Source organism: Accipiter gentilis, chromosome 18, assembly GCF_929443795.1.
Source record: "Accipiter gentilis chromosome 18, bAccGen1.1, whole genome shotgun sequence".
Lineage (NCBI taxonomy): Eukaryota > Metazoa > Chordata > Aves > Accipitriformes > Accipitridae > Astur > Astur gentilis.
Genome location: NC_064897.1, coordinates 23,270,658 through 23,290,358, shown reverse-complemented (window position 1 = coordinate 23,290,358; position 19,701 = coordinate 23,270,658). Strand labels below are relative to the sequence as shown.

The 19,701-nt window shown below is 42.8% G+C and overlaps 1 protein-coding gene across 1 annotated transcript; it reads right to left on the bottom strand.

Moving 5' to 3' along the window:
• Positions 1-2,986: 2,986 nt before the first annotated feature.
• On the bottom strand, positions 2,987-13,873 carry HSP90B1 (heat shock protein 90 beta family member 1). Its single transcript, XM_049821698.1, has 18 exons — positions 13,729-13,873; positions 13,112-13,211; positions 12,316-12,457; positions 12,118-12,234; positions 11,409-11,740; positions 10,467-10,578; positions 9,663-9,779; positions 8,916-9,032; positions 7,513-7,650; positions 7,345-7,422; positions 7,192-7,257; positions 6,665-6,934; positions 6,183-6,428; positions 5,774-5,910; positions 5,285-5,363; positions 5,029-5,184; positions 4,437-4,535; positions 2,987-3,246 (listed from the first exon to the last, which is right to left on the bottom strand). The coding sequence occupies exons 1-18, from the start codon at positions 13,775-13,777 to the stop codon at positions 3,217-3,219; spliced, it is 2,385 nt and encodes a 794-aa protein (XP_049677655.1). The 5' UTR covers positions 13,778-13,873; the 3' UTR covers positions 2,987-3,216.
• Between the last annotated feature and the right edge of the window lie 5,828 nt (positions 13,874-19,701).

Sequence of the window (19,701 nt, the reverse complement as noted above, 5' to 3'; positions counted from 1 at the left end):
GAAAGGTACCCAGACAAGGTACAGGCTTCATCCTTGATTCTCACTCAGGAAAGAAAAACCAGTCTGACAGGTGACCCACTAAGGAAGGAAAAAGCTCTCCACTTCCTACTGGCAAAGTACCTGGCACTCTTGTAATAGCAGAGGGATCCAGAAATGATCACTTAAAGCACTTTTACATCTGTTCCAGCTGTGAAGCTGTTACACTTTATATGTTTACTTAAGTTGGTTTTCCTAGGATGAAAGATTTATAGTTCCTCTGCATGTGTATGAGTCTCTCTCTGTCTTGTAACTATTAGTTGATCTAGAAAAGCAGCTGATGTGGCATGAGATCCTCTCCTGTTCTTACATGCCATGTGGATGTAAGCCTCCACTTAGTATTAGTAGATCATAGGCTCTATATCTCAGAGACCTTTATCAATGACAGCAGTATAAAATGGCCTCAAGTAAATCTCAGATGTCAAGCCCCAATGAAGTCAATCAATGAGAACATCTTACTAGATCCAGTTCAACTACTTTTTCCTTCACTGTACCTAAACAAAGCTGAGACTGACAACCTTCCACCTCAGCATAAGATAAAGGTTATTGAAGAGACAAGATGGGGCAGTTCAGCACTGTTTTGTTACTGTTCTAACTAGGGCAGGAACAGCAGTTTTCCAGTTACCCCTTTAAAGAGCCAGGATTCACCAACCTTTACCCTGTTACTCACACTATCAGAGCACTACCTCTGTCATTATGTTGTTGACTTCTGACACAAAAGATGCATTTCTCCCTATTTTTGAAAGGCTTTTCAGATCTAAAGGCTGCAGAGAAGTTACTGCTAGCTTTGCTTGGATTTCTAAATGTATCCTGCTGCTAATGGAAACTGAGTAACAGAGAGCATGTTTTACCCCAGCCTTTTCTAGCACTGAGGGAACCATTCTCATTAGTGCCCACCTAGGAACAGCAAAACTGACAATACACCAGCACAGCAGAGGCAACACCCCCAGAATCAGCGTGACTGCAGCACTGAAAGAAACAGCCTCAGTATGAGTGGGAGACACTTCTTCCGGCATTGACACCATTTGGCTTTAGAGCTGACCAAAAAAAAAACAGCTTACAACTGCATTTTGTGCTTATTAATAGCAAACACTTGTCACTCCAGGGTAGAGAAAGCAGCTGGATCACAGCTATTTTGCACATGATATCCTCAGCTGAGGAAGATGAAAAAGCACAAAGCATGACTATCAAGTGTGCTCTTTATTATTTCTGAAATTGAACTAGATGTCATCCTAAAACCAATCAAGGCATTAAGAACTTCAGCTATATAACAGAGCAAAGGTTGCTTAAGTCTACAAGTAATGAACAAACATTAAGAATACTGTAGCAAGCAACCCTACACTTCCAGTACTCACTCTTGAGTTTGTTAGCTGCATGAGCACCCTTAACCATACAGTAGGCCCGAGCCATGTTTACTACTCAGGCTCATCAAATAAGAGATCTAGAGGAGTGGGTATTGATGGTACACTCAGAAGCATATCACTAGAAGTGGTATTTTAGGAAGTATTAAATCAAAACCTCAGCAGCAATTGATTGCTACAGATCACAAAAGTTGCACTGCCATAGTAGAGAGGACCATGCCTGAAGAATATGGTGCACCTGCCCTATTACTAACAAAGGACTGCTACTAAAGCTGCTACTGCTAGCAGCTACTACACTCCAGGATTAGACCACTCTACATGCTGTAGTAACAAAAGGCTCTTACAGTGCATGTAAGACCACTACAGTGAGCAAAACCCAAAACAACCCCAAACTCCCTCAAAAACCCCAGAACTAAGCTCCCATTCCTTTTTTTCCAGTCTCAAACAGCATACTTCAATAAAGCCAACATCTCTATATAAACCCTAACACAATAACCACACTGATACATCGCATTTCTATTTATTGGATGGAAACAGTATTTGGGCAATATAGAAGAAGCCTAGTAAAAGTAAATAGAAAGCAAGTTCTTCAGGTCAGTGTTTAATGCCCTCGCCTATTAGAAACAGTTTATTTTGCTTCAGATTACAGCACCTCAAACTTCACAAAAGTTGTCTGTGAAACAGAAAAACGGTTCTTACACAGTCACTATATAGAAGCACTACTCCTACATACTTCTTCCACAGAGGAAGGCAAAAAAACTTTGTGTAAAAACCAACCCCATGAAGGCGTTTCAAAGTAGACGCACCAGTGAGAAAATGTAGTGCTTCATCCAAACAGCACATAAAACTACTATAATGAAGAGAAAGCGGTGCCTCCAGTTCAACCTGTCTACATTATAATTTGGTATCAACAGATTTAGCTTGAGTTAGATTAAGTATCTACAGTGCCTTGCCGTACTAAAGACATAGAACATAGAGTGAAAAAGTTAAGGAACAACAGCATTAAGGAACAACAGTAAAAGATAAGAGCTTCCACCTTTAAACAAAAGAAACAAACCAACCAACCTGTAGAAAGCAGGTCTGCTGTAACTATAGGTCAAAGGCAGGGTTACCAAATACCATGGAGGACAGTATAAGCTCACAGGCAGTAAGCCACTTCTGGCGGTTGTTCTTCAGAGTTAGTGAAAGGTGATTGTTTTTTTCCTCCACTCAGCTCACCTGTAAAAGCTACCACTGCCTATTCTGTACAGTGGAGTCAGTGCAAACTGGCAGGACTTCAGTTCCAATGCCATTTTTAAATACCTTATCTTTAAGATGGTAGTACATACATAACTTCTTGAATACTTTTTTCAACTAGCAGGTTCAGTACAGCTCTCATACCAGGTGTATTTTGGCTAAACAGCACAGCAGGGTTGTTAACACAAAACACAACCATAGGCATATGCTACACAGTTAAATGTGGCTGTGCCAGTGTGGAAAGGCATGAGGACTGCAAACTGTCATACAAAGGACGTGAACACTCAAGACAATCCCTTTGTTTCTTTGTGCTAGCCCACAAGATGAGCTTCTATGTATAAATTTAGAGTTACTGGTGTTTGGGAACATTTTATTTTGTACATGACAAGATTTTACACCAAGTCAGTTAAATAATACAAATTTACATTCATGAGGAATGTTTTTAGAAAAGTGAACTTAAAAAAAACTCCTTCACCCTTAAACCCCAATACCATCCCTCAACATTTTACAGTGGAAAAAACCAAAACAATCTAATTCACATTCCCTCTCAATCCCCCAATGCAGGACAGTAGGTGAGTGCAGCTTACAGTTCATCTTTCACATCTGTGGATTCCTGTGGAGACATCAAAGAGAGAATGAGAATCTTGCTTTTTGGAAGTGGAAAAGGTTACAAGAGCTGTCCCAGAAGAACTGAACCTAAGTACTGCTGATTCTTTTCAAAGCACTAAGTGATACAACTTTCTAAGGCGGTATTAAAGTCAAACTTCTGTTCAAATGATGCCATGTTAAGCATTTGCTATTAAGAGTAAAAAAAAAATTTCAATCTGCTCAAACATTAGCAGTAGATCTAGCGTACCATTTCATCTTTAATACTTTCTAAGCTATCTTTCAGGCACAGTATTAGTGCTGTTAATAGCCCTATTCTACTTGATTGCAGAGCTAGGAAGCACATCTGCTTTCCAGTCAGTAGTCAGAAACCTTAATCTGCAAGTGTACTAATCCAACAAATAGAGCATGACTTTGCTCCTTTATAATTTATTACTGTCACTGCAGGTTATACTGCTGTGTAAATGCAATAGTAGAAGCATCAAAATTAAGTAACTATAGTACAATAAGCATTGTTCCCCAAATTTATTCTTAGGTAATCTGACATTAAACAGTAGGCAAGAACATCTCTATAAGCTATGTATTTGCACTAGTGACAAGATGTCATCTTGCAAAAGCAACCTGAGAAAGCAGGTCCAGTTGGGACCTCATAGTAACTTTTGAAGTTACGATCAAGAAACTGTGGTATTGCAAGAGTTCAGCATATCCACCAAGATGTCATTAAAACAGAAGACATTTGCCAAGTGAAGGCTGACTGCATAGAACAGCTGAACTGTTTTAGAGGTAGTATTGTTGTCTATAGTGTTGTTTCAAGTCTGTATTGTTGTAAGCATTTAGAACTATACTCTTGCCAATTCATTGATGTTATTGCCCACAAACTGTGGAAATCCAACCAGTAACATTAAGTTCATTGTAGAGGATTTGCTGCTGTTTTCTTGCCATAGGGCACTCTTACAATCTCTTACGCTTAATTTAGCTCCAACTTTGAACATATCTAAGTGTTTTCTTCTTACAATATAGTTCGATAAGGAATGAAAGGTAATTTGTGCTGTAGTTTTCTTCCCTCCAAAAAAATCTTGGAAAACCTCACACTGAGAACTAGTGTCATGAAAGGCAAAGTGAACAAGTTTGTTGCCCGGAAGCACCACAGACAAAACTGCATATAAATATCGGTAAGAGTCAAGCTTGAGACTGTACCTTCTGTGTTTCACTGTCTTCAGCATCAGCATCCACCTCCTCTTCATCTTGCTCTGCCTCCTCAACTGCATCTTCAGGCTCTTCAGGTTCCTCCTCCACCTGTAGGAAAGTCACAAGCAATATGCTTTATTTGCTTAGAATATTTACTAGTTGTGGACTAGCTAAATACAGGCTATGGAAGGATTTGCTATCAGTTCCTAACATTTGCCCCAAGCTATCTGATGAAGAAAGCAAGTTCTATTTAGCATTGACACGCTATCATGCCTCCTCCAGTAAGATACCAAGCCTGAGTTCTTGCACAGCATTATGAAAACCCATATTACTTATACCCACTTATGAGCTTCTCCATTAATGAGATGGGCACATAATCAAAGAGCAGAATCTCAAGCAACTGGAAAGACGAGTGGAAGGGAGGACCATGAGCACAAAGCACAGACTTGTCAGTTTCCCACCCAGGTACTTGAACTGGGCTCCTGGTGGCCCACCTATGTGTAGGGAAGCTGGATACATTTAATTTTATACAAGTCTATCAAGTATCTGCTTTTTAAGATGGAGCAGCCAATTATCAGCCCCAAGTTGAAGGCAAACTAACCTTTGCATCCAGGTCAATGTTTAAACTTAAACGAAGCATCCTTTCTATTCTGTCTCCATATTCCTTAGTGTCTGGTAACATATATCCCGATCTCAAAGTTGCAGTTTCAAATAATACCACTGCAAGATCTGAAACTGTTTTGTCATCTTCATTTTCCTAATGTGGAAGAACATTTAAAACAAACAAACAAACCAGAACTGTTAAGTAGGTTGTATGCAGCCAAGTAGTCACTATTTCACTACTGTTATTTGTTTACCTTTACTCGCCTCAGCATGTCCTTGATCAGTGGATGCCTGGGGTTAATTTCAAATGTCTTCTTTTGACTAGCATAGTAACTGAAAATAATAGAAGTTACATCACTGAGTTTTGAAGTACAGGACCCAGCTACACCTTTAAGCCCATGAATACTGATTACAGCCACAGTAACAAATGTATTCCTCCCCCTGCCCCACTTTAATACTAGCTTAACTCTAAAAATCACTCAAGTTACTAAGACAGTTCATCTTCTCTTGTCACCAAATGACAGGTAGCAAATGCCACTGATGAATCTTGCTCACGAGGCAGTTTTACATACTGGGCTTTGAAGTGACAATGTAAGACTATGATGGAGACTGCAACTTGGTTGTAAGTGACCTTAAAAATACGAAGGATTATCTGAATCAGATGGAAGCTTAGTGTGCCCACACCAAGCAAGGGAGGCCATCAACTACATTTCATGTCTACTGCTACATAACTGAAAGCTTACTTTGTAGATATATCTTTCCCAGTTTGGTAAGCTTGAGCCTTCATGATTCTTTCCATGTTACCCGACCATCCATACTGACTAGCCACAAGAGCACACGGAGACTGGGTTAAACGTTGAGATAGCACAGCTTTTTCAATCTGTAGAAAAAAAAGCCTTAATGTTAGTTCACAGAACTAATAGCTTATACAGAGAATAAAGTAAATAACTGAAATTTTCTGTCACTTCAATATTTTCAGAAGGCTCTAAGATGACACTAACTAACTTCCTGAAATAAAGGTTTTAAACAACATGTTTATCCATAGACAGAGAAACTACTGTGAAGTCTCAACACTCAAAGAATCTGCTAGGTATGTTGTAGCAAGTAAAACTGCATTTACAAATAAACTTTACATACAGCATCACATTTTACCTTGTCTTTTAGAGCTTTGTCTTTCATCCAGTTTAAGAGTGGTTCAAATTCCTTTTCCAAGGCTTCCCGACTCTCCTTAGACTTTTCACTTTCTTCAAACTTAACTCCTTCTTTTGCTACATTCTGAAACCTCTTGCCATCAAACTCTGGCAGAGCCTGAATGCAGTATTCATCTACAGGTTCAGTCAGATAAATCACCTCATAGCCCTTTTTCAGAAGACGTTCAACAAATGGTGACGACTCAGCCTAAGATGACAAAAGAGATCAGACACCAGTTTAATTGCACTGGAACCAGCAGCTACTGAAACCTCTACAACTATTTGACAAATGTTGGTAACAAGGAAAACTGAACTGCAGCAGTAACATAAGCACGGAGTCTCCACATTTACAGCAAATACACAGTTCACGATGTTTATGGTACTACTTCAACTAGAAGCCATAATATTTTTTCCCCTCTCCCTCCTTCTTCCACACTCACATACCTCCTTTCTGCTAGCACCTGCCATGAAATAGATTTTGTCTTGCTTCTCTTTCATTCTTTCCACATACTGGTCAAGGCTTGTGAGGTTACTTTCATGATGGGAAGACTGGAAGCGTAGAAGCTTAGCCAGTCGTGTACGATTGGAGTGATCCTCAATAACTCCAAGCTTTACATTAGTACCAAACTCTTTCCAGAATGTGTCATTGTATTTTTCTTCTGCAATTTTCTTGATCATATCAAGAGTTTTGCGAACAAGTTTCTTTCTGATCACCTAAAAAAGCAGCAATACCAAATTATAACAATAAGCACTTGGCAGAACCCTCAATTCAACCCCACTGCAAAGGACATATTCAAGACACTTAGTGTCCCTGATTTGAAGTGAACAGAAGTAGTCTGAAAACAGCAATGCATGGGTTTCCTGTACTTCAATTTCACACTCCTTATATAAAGTTAATCAAGCTATTATTCTTCTAAATCTTGCTACTATCATGTGTTTACAATGAAGTAATTTAAGATCAATTAGCTTACCTTTAACAATTTATGCTGCTGAAGTGTTTCACGAGATACATTCAAAGGAAGATCATCAGAATCCACCTAATTGAGGAAGAAACTTTTTAAGTATAGCTAACAGTATTTGAAGATTAAAAAAATCAAACGCACGTTAAGACTTATAATACTTACAACACCCTTAACGAAGTTAAGATATTTGGGCATCATGTCATGGAAGTCATCAGTGATGAACACTCTTCGAACATACAGCTGAATTACAAGAGGAAACAGCAGCCAGGTTATGTTTGGTTTGTTTTTTTTTAAGACATGAAACCATACCCACACACTTGCTTGTCCTACCTTAATGAAATCACTTTTTTTGGATCCATATTCATCAAACAGGCCACGTGGAGCAGAATTAGGAACAAACAAGATAGATTTGAAAGTTACTTCCCCTTCAGCAGTGAAGTGGATGTAAGCCATTGGGTCATCATGGTCCTGTGAAGAGAGAATTCTTTTAATTGACATGGGGAAAATATTAGTGAGTTAATACATTTCCAGTAATAAGATGAGTTTGCCAAATAAGTGCAATTATTTTACAATTAAATTATCTATCTATGCTTTGTTAGAATCTATTATGGAGACAAAAGTTCCAGATTCAGCCAAGTCACTCACATATAAGTAACCTTGAGACCTACCAGTTTTGTCACTGTGTTTTTTTTTTTTTTAACAAGCCAACCATCAAAAAGTCATCAACAGCACAGTAACCAATATGGTACCAGCACAGTTAAACTCCCAAGTAACACATTATGCTGTATTTACACATAAAGACAATGTTGTTTCTAGAAAGCTGTATCTTCCTCTTTCTTCCACCATGTACAACACAAACACCATCACTCTGATTAAATAAAAACTTCCCTGTCAACATTTAAACACGTCAGTAAGCTCCATATGAGCTGGAACATATTACTTCTCAAACCTAGGCCACTCAACACTTGGGTTACAGTACCTTCTCTCTGGAAAAAAAGATTAACTCTTGACTGAGATGCTATACCTGTCCTGGTTTCGGCTGGAACAAAGTTAATTTTCTTTTTAGTAGTTGGTATAGTGCTGTGTTTTGGATTTAGGATGAGAATAACGTTGATAACACACTGATGTTTTAGTTGTTGCTAAGCAGCATTTATACTAAGTCAAGGACATTTCACAGCTTCTAATACTGCCCTGCCAGCTGAGGCTGGGAGTGCAAAAAGAAGCTGGGAAGGGACACAGCAAGGACAGCTGACCCAAATGAGCCAAAGCAGTATTCCATACCATATTACATCACACCCAGTATATAAACTAGGAGTTGGGACAGGGGACACCATGGCTCAGGGATTGGCTGGGCATCATCAGCAGGTGGTGAGCAACTATACTTGTTTTGTATATTCTATTATTATAATTAGTATTATTTTCCCTTCCTTTTCTGACCTATTAAACTGTCTTTTTCTCAACCCATGAGTTTTTGCTTTCCCTGTCCAATTCTCTCCCCATGCCACTGTGGGGGCAGCAGATGAAGTGAGCAAGCAGTTGCATGGTGCTTAGATGCCAGCTGGAGTTAAACCACAACAACCTATTAGGCTCTCTGCAATTCAGTCTGTCTACTGACAGCAATTAATTAATTCTTCAGAAATAGCCCATCCTATAAGCATTCAGTCTTGTTTACACAGCAAGAGATACTACAGCAAACCTCTTCCTTTGGAACAATCTTGAGGCTCAGAGCTTACCTTGGAAAAGGTTTTGTAAAAAGCTTTGTATTCATCATCTTCAACTTCTTTAGATGGTCTCTGCCAGATTGGTTTTATGTCATTCATGAGCTCCCAATCCCAGACAGTCTTCTCAACCTAGGTATGTAAACACCATAGTATAATAAAGACTCATTCTTTATTTCAGGTTAAGTCAGTATAATAAAGACTCATTCTTTATTTCAGGTTAAGTCAGTTAAAGACACTTCAGTGATGCTAAGTCATAAAATAGCATGTCAAAAATACATACTCTTTCTAATTTACAAAATAAATTATGTGATGGCCTGGATATTCCTGTTGAAGTACACACATCAGTGTAACACATGGGAACAAAACTTAAATCTACACTACAGTGTGTTGTCCTACGTACATTTAACACGTTTACCAAGTATCAATACTTCTGTTCTACTGCCATTCTGCAAAAAGCTTTCCAGCAGAGCATACCCAATTTAAACTAGTCAACAGTGTCAGATTACTGAAGTCCACTACTATGTCAAGCAGTTCACTCCAGCACTTATAATTAGTTCTGGGACCACTGCCTCACAAGCCTAGTGTAAGTCATTTGCCCGATTTCAACCAAGTCTGTTTTGTTTAGTCTTCTTTCCTGACAAGATGTCTAACTGCACTTAAACAGGATTGGTGTTTGAAAGTACACCTCTGGAAGACTACCTATGAAAACTGCTGAACTATCTGGCATGAGTTACAAACCCCAAGTGTGACAAAGCTTACCTTCTTAGTTTTTGGTTTCTTTTCTTCATCCTCCTCTTCAACTGCAGCTTCATCATCATCTGTTTCTTCTTTCTCCTTTGCCTCCTCCTCTTCAATGGGTTCTTCAACAGTCTCAGTCTGAAGAGACAATTGAAAGTGGGGACTTGGACTGCTTGGCTTCCCACCAGGAATGTTCTAGTATTCTCTCAAACAGCTTAATCTCTCAGAGCACTAACTTAACTTGTGCTATTTGCCTATCACAAGCATTTATCTATAGGTAGCTATGGCTTTTTCAGTTGCATTTTTCATGAATACATACTTTCCTTCAATACACTGGGAAGCCACTATACTCAAATTTAAGTTTTCACAGCTTTACACATGATGGTAATCAGAGACACAGGTGCTTTTCAGCTAGTGCTACACCAAGAAAACATCAGAACAACTGGCCTACAAGTTAAGATACTGCCCTATTTTCAAAAGGAAACCTAACCATGGCCTTGCTTGAGAGCTTACCAAAGCTTCCAGCTACCAAAGCCAGTGGAAGATCATCTTTCTTAGTAATTGGCAGAGTCTTTCTCCTTTGGTAAAGTTCTTTGAATCAGAATAAAACCAAGTTCCTTGAAAGTTTGTGATTTTAGCAACACACTAACTTTTGGAGAGCAAGTAACTAGTAAAATACTAGCCAGAAGAGTCAGGAACAGAAGAATTTTAGAAATTAGACAAGTAGAAGTTCTATGGTATGCCCTCATCCTTCCTGAAAAATCTGGCCAGACAGTTTTCACAACCAAAGCTCATACTGTGCAATGCTCAGTTAAATATACTTACCTTACTGCTCCACACATATATGGGGAAGTTTATGAACTGTGAGTACTTCTTTACTAGATTTTTAACAGTATCCAGCTCAAGATAATCTGATGCTTCCTCCTTCAAGACAAGGCTAAAGAAAATAAAAACTTCAATCAAAGTGCTGGACAAGTACTTTAAAATAGTTTTACAGGAGGAGATGCATTTTCCTACTGTTGGAGCTATAGCAATTCAAATTTATGCAAGTGAGCTTTTATTAGTTCAGCTCCAAGTATCTCTTAAAAAATACAATCCCTACTAAACTACTCCAATGAGAAGGAAGGGATAATTGTTTTCAGCAACTGGGGCAGAACACAGCATCCAGAAATGTAAACAAAAACCTCAAATCATACTGATACTTATCAGGACTTTGATGCACTCTCACCAGCTTTACTTGGAACTAGAGCACTGAGATGAAATTTTTCATAGTAAGTGCCTTCTTCAGGAAGGAGTCCTCTAAACCCAGGCTAAACAAATTTATCTGCTCACGAAAGCAATGAAAGTAAGACTGTCAGACTAACTCTAGTTTGCATCAGACCAGTTTTGCTGGTACATAAACAGCAGCCAGTTTCCAAGAGGAAGCTCTACAGCCCCTATACAGGTTTTTGACTGGCCACAATTGTTGATGAACTGAATGAGTCTGCGGGCAGCTGAACTGTCTGGAACCACTTGCTGACAGTTAGTTGTCAAGACACTTATAGTTTTCTTAGTTCATCTAATGGAACGTGAAGCAATCTACATTATCACTCCACATTTATTTTGGATGCAGTTAATAGCATGTTTCTACTAAACTGAAAAAAAAGCTGTGTTACAAGAATCAAACAATATATGAGTCACAATACTAAAATGATCCACGTATTCCAATGGGCAAAGTGTATCCACAGAATTTTTTTTCTCTTAAATCCAAACAAACTTAATACTTACGTTATGGTTGTGCCACGTCCTAAAGTGTTTCCTCTTGGGTCATCAATCACAGAGAATTCATTTGAATCTGACTCCCAAATATGTTGAGTATCATTGTTGTGTTTTGATGTGACAATAACTCTGTCTGCTACTAAGAAAGCAGAATAAAAGCCAACTCCAAACTGGCCGATCAACTCAGATGTTGACTGGCTATCATCCTGCATTTCAGTCATCTTATTTAGGAATTCACTTGTACCAGACTTTGCAATGGTACCCAGGTTTTTAACTAACTCCTCTTTTGTCATGCCAATACCCGTATCTGTAACATGAAGCATGTTCTTCTCTTTATCGCACTAAAAAAGAGAAAAAGATGCAGTTTGGCTTCACTTTGAATCTTAATACATAATACAATGCCACAGAAAAGTGGCAAGTAGAGCAGCAGCTATTCAAATTCAAACATGCCTGGCTACAGTAAGTCGAATCTGCAATAACTACACTACCCCCTTTGAAGTATTTAAACACTTCAGTTACGCTTTATAGAATTAGAAATACATTTCCACCATTACAAGAAGTGTAGTCTTTGATAAAGTTAGTTACAAGGGTCCTGATGCTGTCCTAGTTTGTATCTGCATCAGCATTAAGCCAAAAATTTAGGTTTAATGATGTGCTATCTTTTTACATTCCTCCTACCACTCCCCCGTAACAGATGATTGTACCTAATGCTTCTTACCTTGATTTTGACTGTAAGTTCCTCATTACCAGCAAGAGCATTTTCATCGGTTAAGGATATTAACCGTATCTTATCTAAAGCATCCGAAGCATTCGAAATAAGTTCCCTCAGGAAAATCTGAAATAGAAACCAGTAGTCAGGAATTCCAGAACACACACACAAACAGTTTTAACATGCTCTACTGATAAAAGCACTAACCTCTTTGTTTTTATATAAAGAATTGATAATGAGTTTCATCATTCTGTTCACTTCTGCTTGAAATGCAAACTTCTCAGATTTTTCTCTGATTTCTTTGATCTGGGATGCATTTAGGCCGTCTAGTTGGATAGCTTCTTCCTCTCTGTTAGGACAATGAAAACCTGTCAAGTAGTCTTGTCCACAAACGGTATCACTAATTTTATCATCTAGCAACAGCAATAGTCTAGTTAGAACAATACCAAGACCCTTAATGCCCGACACAGCCCAACAGTTACACAACCAAATGAGGTAAGTGCAAGAAGAGCTATCCTCAACTGCATAACCTTAATCTAAAAGTTGAGTGAAAAATCTATGCTTGCAAGCAAGCCTTTTTTGCTAAATAGAAATTCAGGGAAGAATTCAGGTATGTTAAAACCACTAGAATCCTCAGCATGTGGTATGCCTCACAGGAGGTGAGGCAGTTCATGGGCACAGAGCTATTTCATCAGTAGACACTATTTACAATATGCAAGAGTAAACCCCTATTAACTTATTCATTTTTATACAACTATTGATATGAAACAAAATCAAGTCCAATATTTCTGACTCCAAGTTCTCAGGCTCACTTGTATTTAGGAGGTAACAGTCTTTTCCAGAAATATTTTATTTCTCCCAGCTGACTAGATCTCTCTTTTGAATGGTGTTCTCCCTTATTTCTGAGGCTTTAGGCCATTACTGGTACTCGAACGGACCCTTCAGAAGCAAGAGAAAGCCTTAGCGTTTCAGAAGTAACTTACCCAGAACCTCAGGTACTAACCTCTGAACAACTTCATCATCTGTTCGAGACCCTTCTCTGCTTTTACCCAAGTCATCTTCCACGGTCCCATCCACATCCACCTCATCCGCTCTAACCGACACTGGGAAAACAAGGAATCCAACCATCTGAGCCCGATCCCCACCACACGCTACCCAAGTTTTCTCCCCACGGTTTTAGGCTCAGTTCTGTCCCTCCGCACCCCCCACCCCCGAGGAAAGTTCAGCCCAGCCGCAGCCATCAGGGATGGGGGAAGGGGCCGGACCCCCCCGCCCCCGCCCCTGACGGCGCATGAGCCGCCTTAGACGTTCCGTTCCACCCCCCCCCCGCCGCTAGCCCACTCCCTGGAGAGCGGCCGCCCGGGGACCGGGCACGGCTCTCCCGCTCCCCTCGGCCCGCCCGCACGGAGAACAGCGAGAGACGGGGCGGAGGGAGAATGAGCCCCCCCCCTCCCCCCGCCCCAAAGACGCCGAGGGCCCCCCCTCGCTTCCCGCCGGGCTCCATCCCCTCACCCGAACAAAAAGGGGGCGAAGGACGGGGGGGTGTGGGGGGTGGCTGTTGGCCGACCCCCCCCCCCCCCCCAACCCGCCAGAAGCTTCTAGAAGCCGGCAAGCACTCACCGGCCAGGAGCAGCGCGCACGCCAGAACGAGCCCCCACACCGACTTCATGGCGACGTGGGCCGCGGTCGCAAAAGAAACCGGCCCCAGGCGCTCCCGAGCCCGCCGCAGCCCCCCGCACCGCCGCCGAGCCCGCTGAGGCGGCCGCGGCCCTCCCCCTCCGCCTTATCAAGCCGGGGCGCTGGAGGGCGGGGGGGGAGCCGCTCCGGGACCGGCCAATTGGAGCGTACCACGCCAAATAGGCAACCAATGGGAAGCCTGGAAGGGAGGGGCCTGCAGCTATGGCCGCCAATCGGGCCTTTCCATGTGCGGTTTCCTGCGGACGGAGCGTGGCCGGCGCCGATTGGCCGGGCGGAAGGGCGCTTGGCCAATCGCTTCCGCGGAGGGGTTTAACCGGCGTGGCCCCTCGTTATGTTTTAATGAATTAACAAAACGTTAGCGTTTAACGACGAGGCCGCGTGGGCCGCAGCCGCTGCGGCCGCCTACCGGGAGCGGTAAGGACAATCTCCACATGGGAGGCCAGCTCCGACCGCTTCCGGGGGCACCCGGGATGTTTACCGGGGAGACGGTTGCTATGGCAACGGGCGCTTCCGGTCGGGGGCGGCCCGCCTCACCCCCGGCTCTCAAAGAAGAACGAAAAATTACGGGTAGAGCGACCACAGACAGTGAGGCCGAGCGGCGGGAGCAGCGCCAGGCCGGGGCCGCCGTCCCTCCCCTCAGCCCCGCCGGGCGGGGGGATCCGTCCCTCCGCCCCCTACGGCGGGGCCGGCGATGGGCGCATGCGCCGTTGCGTCGCATTGCATGCCGGGAGCTGTAGTCCGCCCCGCAAGGGCTCACGGCGCCCCCTGTCGCCGCGGCGCGGGAGCTGCGCGAGGGTCCGCCATTACAGAGTCCTCCTGCTCCGGCCGGCGGCCGCTGTGGCGTCCTTGTTGGCCAGGTCCTGGTTCTCCGCTCCCCTCTAGCGTGTCTAGTGCCTCGCACGGCCCTGAGAGAGACTGGCTGGCTTCAGCCGAGCCGAACCTCCCCCGCGGCCTCATCTGTGGGGACTGTCGGTGTGGATGGAGGATAAAGCGAGCCGGGTGCTTCGCAGGTCTGAGTGTTCTGCTTTCCCGTGCTCATCAGGGCGCCCATCTTCCAGTGAGCTTATTAGCCCTCCTTAGCCTACTCTTGGGGCCGTTGTTCATCCGTTAGCGGTCCTTCCTTCCCCCCGTGGAGTGGGGGCTCCAGCAGCTGCCTCAGCTGCCTCCCTGCGCCAGGGCTGTGAGGGGAGCGGGGAGAGGGCACGCAAATGGCTTCTCCAGTGCCCCTGTCAGGGAAGGTGACAAGGAACTGGTCTTTGTGGAGCAGTGAAAGGTAGGCCCGATGCTCAGGAGTTGGGATGTTCCCATCCTTTTTCAATGTCCCTTTCAGGGATTGCGGTTTGTAAAATGAAACACATTGCATGCAAATTATGCAGAGCATCGCTGTCAACAACTTCAAGTTTTTAAGTCATGAAAACTGACAAGTGATTAAATATACTTATTTTGTATGTTAATAAGTTACTTGAAATATCTTATGCCCCCCCCCCCCCCCCCCCCCCCCGCGCCTTCCTGAAAAAGTCTGCCCCGGCGTTCATGTGCCAGTCACCTGTTCTGTCTTACACATGTTCAACATGTTTACTCCTTGAGAAACTGGCATCTCATGGCTTGGATAAGTGTACTCTTCGCTGGCTGAAAAGCTGGCTGGATGGCCAAGCCCAGAGGGTAGTGGTGAATGGGGTGAAATCCAGCTGGCGGCGCGTCGCAAGTAGTGTTCCCCAGGGCTCGGTGTTGGGCCCCGTTCTCTTTAATATCTTTATCAAGGATTTGGACAAGGGGACCAAGGGCACCCTCAGCAAGTTTGCAGATGACACCAAGTTGGGAGGCAGGGTCAATATGCTTGAGGGTAGGGAGGCTGTACAAAGACATCTGGACAGCCTGGATCGATGGGCTGAGGCCAATCGTATGAAGTTCAACAAGGCCAAGTGCTGGGTCCTGCGCTTCAGTCACAGCAACCCCACGCAGCGCTACAGGCTTGGGGAAGAGTGGCTGGAAAGCTGCCCGGCAGAGAAAGACCTGGGGGTGCTGGTTGACAGCCGGCTGAATATGAGCCAGCAGTGTGCCCAGGTGGCCAAGAAGGCCAACGGCATCCTGGCCTGTATCAGAAATAGCGTGGCCAGCAGGAGCAGGGAGGTCATCGTCCCCCTGTACTCGGTGCTGGTGAAGCTGCACCTCGAGTCCTGTGTTCAGTTTTGGGCCACTCACTACAAGAAGGACATGGAGGTGCTGGAGTGTGTCCAGAGAAGGGCAACCAAGCTGGTGAAGGGTCTGGAGCACAAGTCTTATGAGGAGCGGCTGAGGGAACTGGGGCTGTTCAGCCTAGAGAAGAGGAGGCTGAGGGGAGACCTTATCGCTCTCTACAACTGCCTGACAGGGGTTTGTAGTGAGGTGAGTGCTGGTCTCTTCTGTCAGGTGGCTGGAGATAGGACAAGAAGAAATGGCCTCAAGTTGAGGCAAGGGAGATTTAGGTGAGATATTAGGAAAAAATTTTTTACTGAGAGGGTTGTCAGGCATTGGAATAGGCTGCCCAGGGAAGTGGTTGAGTCACCATCCCTGGATGTATTCAAAAAGCGAGTAGACGGGGTACTTCAGGACATGGTTTAGAGGGCATGGTTGATGGTTGGACTGGATGATCTTGAAGGACCTTTCCAACCTATATGATTCTATGATTCTATGAACATTGGATTGGGTAAGAAAAAAACCAAACTGGCAAGCAATGATTTAATGAACTCTGTCCTTGGAGAGGAACATATTTGAAAGCTATTGATCTGAAATGTTCAGTACAAAAAATAAAATCCCTCACTCACTGTGTTTACGACTTCACAAACACTGAAGTCAGTCTATGAGTACCTGAAAGTCTTGGCAAAAATAAGCTTATCATCTTTAGTTACACAATGAGCCAGGCAGATTTTTTTTTTTTTTAGCCTCAAAACTCAGTGTTGTACATTTTTGTCCTACTGATAATTAAAGTTTATAGAATTGGAAAGTAACCTCTGTATTACAGTAAATAATGGTTATCTTTGGGTTCTTCTTAATGAAGCCAAGATTCAATCGTGACCTGTTTAAAGGTAATCATGAAGCTTTTCTGTATGACTCGCAGTTTCAATGGCTGTTCTTCAGAAGCGGCTGCTTCACTGATCACAAATTGTAAGAGAAATAAGAAGGAAAGTTACTCTCCCAAAACATATGCGGTAATGACTGTGAAAAATAAGTATGAAGGGCCAGTGTCAGGGTTGTAAGTAAAAAACTATCTGTCAGAATTTTGTGGAGACCTGTGTGAACTCAGAATTATTTTCCAAAGAGCATTCTTACTTAATTGAAAACACAACTTAGTTATTTAGGAGTCTAAGCAGAGAAAGTTAGTCTTTTTCTAAAACTAACCTACAAGCGGTTTCAGGATTTGATTTCCTAATTATGTCTGTATGATTCCCAGAGTGAGATATGTTGCTCTATTATTGTAAATAGGCATTTGAGGGACATAGGGATTCACAGAGTAAATTTATCTCTGTCTTGTAGAATTCTTGCATTAACAGGTTTTTATGGCAGTTCTGTTTTAGCAGTCATTTTGTTGGCAGTGGGAAAATGTAACGCTTCATGACAATCTTTTTGAACTTTGGTAACTGGAATAGTAGAAGTGCAAACCAATTCTGTTCTTGACTATGCTAAACCAACAGAGATTTTAGATTAAATTTGGTGGAATCCAAATTTTATTGTTTACTTTGCTCTTACGATTATACAAAGTAGAATGTTGCTTTTGAAGGAGATACTAAACCTGATAAACCTGTGTTTTGTGCCTTGAATTTAGAGGTCAGACTAGTCAGAAGTGTAATGTGGTTAGTGGCATTGCTTGCTTTATGTAGATTATACTGTTTGCTTTCATGAAAGCTCAGTTGGATTACCCAGGACAAAACTGATAGGCAAGAATGAGGCAGGCGAGTACTTACACTCGCACAAAGAAAGTTTGATCTCTTTACAAGGAGGTTGGCAATTGAAGAAAATATCTTCTTTGAATATTAAACTTCTAAAAGTACTTTCTTTTATCTACTTTAAAATTATGAACATATTGTCAAATACCACTGTCAATGTTTTAAGCAAAGCTGAGTAGAATTTCCACTGAAAATTTATTAATTTCAGTTTAATTTCAGCTTAAAAAACTTCAGGGAGTTTTTAAGATCTTAGTTGCACTGACTACTACTGCCATTCAAAAGAAGTCTGAGTATCACCTTTCAGGATTTAATAGCAAAGGAAATCTGTAACTGTTAAGAGGTAATGGTTCTTCAGCAACTTAGCTACATTAAAGCATTCTATAAAGCAATTAGATATACTTTGATGATTGTGTGCCTAAATGATTGAAATAGTGTATTTAAGTCCTGTATTTGCTCGGTCAACTAAAAATTCAGGGGCACATGGTGATAAGAGAAACAGAATACAGGTAGCGTCTTCTTCCATGCAAACAGTAGAGCAAGCCCCCCTCCACTCCGACAGCACAAGCTGTGTGGTGTGGTTAACACGCTGGAGGGAAGGGATGTCATCCAGAGGACCTTGACAGGCTGGAGAGGTGGGCCTGTGCAAACCTCATGAAGTCCAACAAGGCCAAGTGCAAGGTCCTGCACATGGGTCCGGGCAATCCCAAGCACAAATACAGGCTGAGCAGAGAATGAATTGAGAGCAGCCCTGAGGAGAAGGACTTGGGGGTGTTGGCTGACAAGAAGCATAACATGACTCAGCAATGTGCACTTGCAGCCCAGAAAGCCGTCCGTATCCTGGGCTGCATCACAAGAAGTGTGGCCAGCAGGTCGAGGGAAGGGATTTTCCCCCTCTGCTCCCCTCTCATGAGACCCCACCTGCAGTACTGCATTCAGCTCTGGGGCCCCCAACATAAGAAAGACATGGACCCATTGGAGCAAGTCCAGAGGAGGGCCATCAAGATGATCAGGGGGCTGGAGCACCTCTCCTATGAGGATGGGAGAAGGGAAGGTTCCAGGGAGACCTTATAGCAGCCTCCGAGTACCTAAAAAGGGGCCTACAAGAAAGCCAGAGAGGGACTTTTTACAAGGTCATGTAGTGATAGGACAAGGGGTAATGGCTTTACACTGAAAGGGGGTAGATTTAGATTAGATGTAAGGAGAGAGTTCTTCACTGTGAGGGTGGTGAGGCACTGGAACAGGTTGCCCTGAGAGTCTGTGGCTGCCCCATCCCTGGCAGTGTTCAAGGCCAGGTTGGATGGGGCTTTGAGCAACCTGGTCTAGTGGAAAGTGTCCCTGCCCATGGCAGGGGATTGGAACTAGATGATCTTCAAGGTCCCTTCTAACCCAAACCATTCTATGATTCTATGATTAAAACAAGGTTCTCTGAATGTAACTTTATCAGCTCATCCACATGTCTGTGGGGAAGTCAGCCCACTGAAGCATGCCACATGATTCCAATTGTAAGTTGTAACTAGAAAGAAGTATTACCTTGCCAGAAATAGCTGTAGAGATAAACTGAGAGGAGTTCATACGACCCGACTGTGGGTATTTGACTTAACCAGCTACATTAGCCAGCTAATCTGCCTAGGCTCCATCTGTAATAGAGAGACAGTCCTCCTTTCACTGTACTAGCTTTGGCCGTATGTGAGACACTCCTGAGCTGATTTAACTCTCTAGGCCACCAAAATACTCTGTAGTTAAATCAGCTTATACTGGGTCCAGGATGCACCAGACTAGAGCATGGTAAATAGCAGGAGTTTATGGCCAGGAGAAGGTAATATCCTGGTTTTGATGGTGTTGGGCTGAGCCTGGGATGTAAATTACATAAGACAAAGACATTGTACATAGGTGCAAGTGTAAGGAAGCCATAAAACTAAACAATGAGTATGCATTGTCAGAATATCTCCTCTTTTAATACACAGTTAAATTG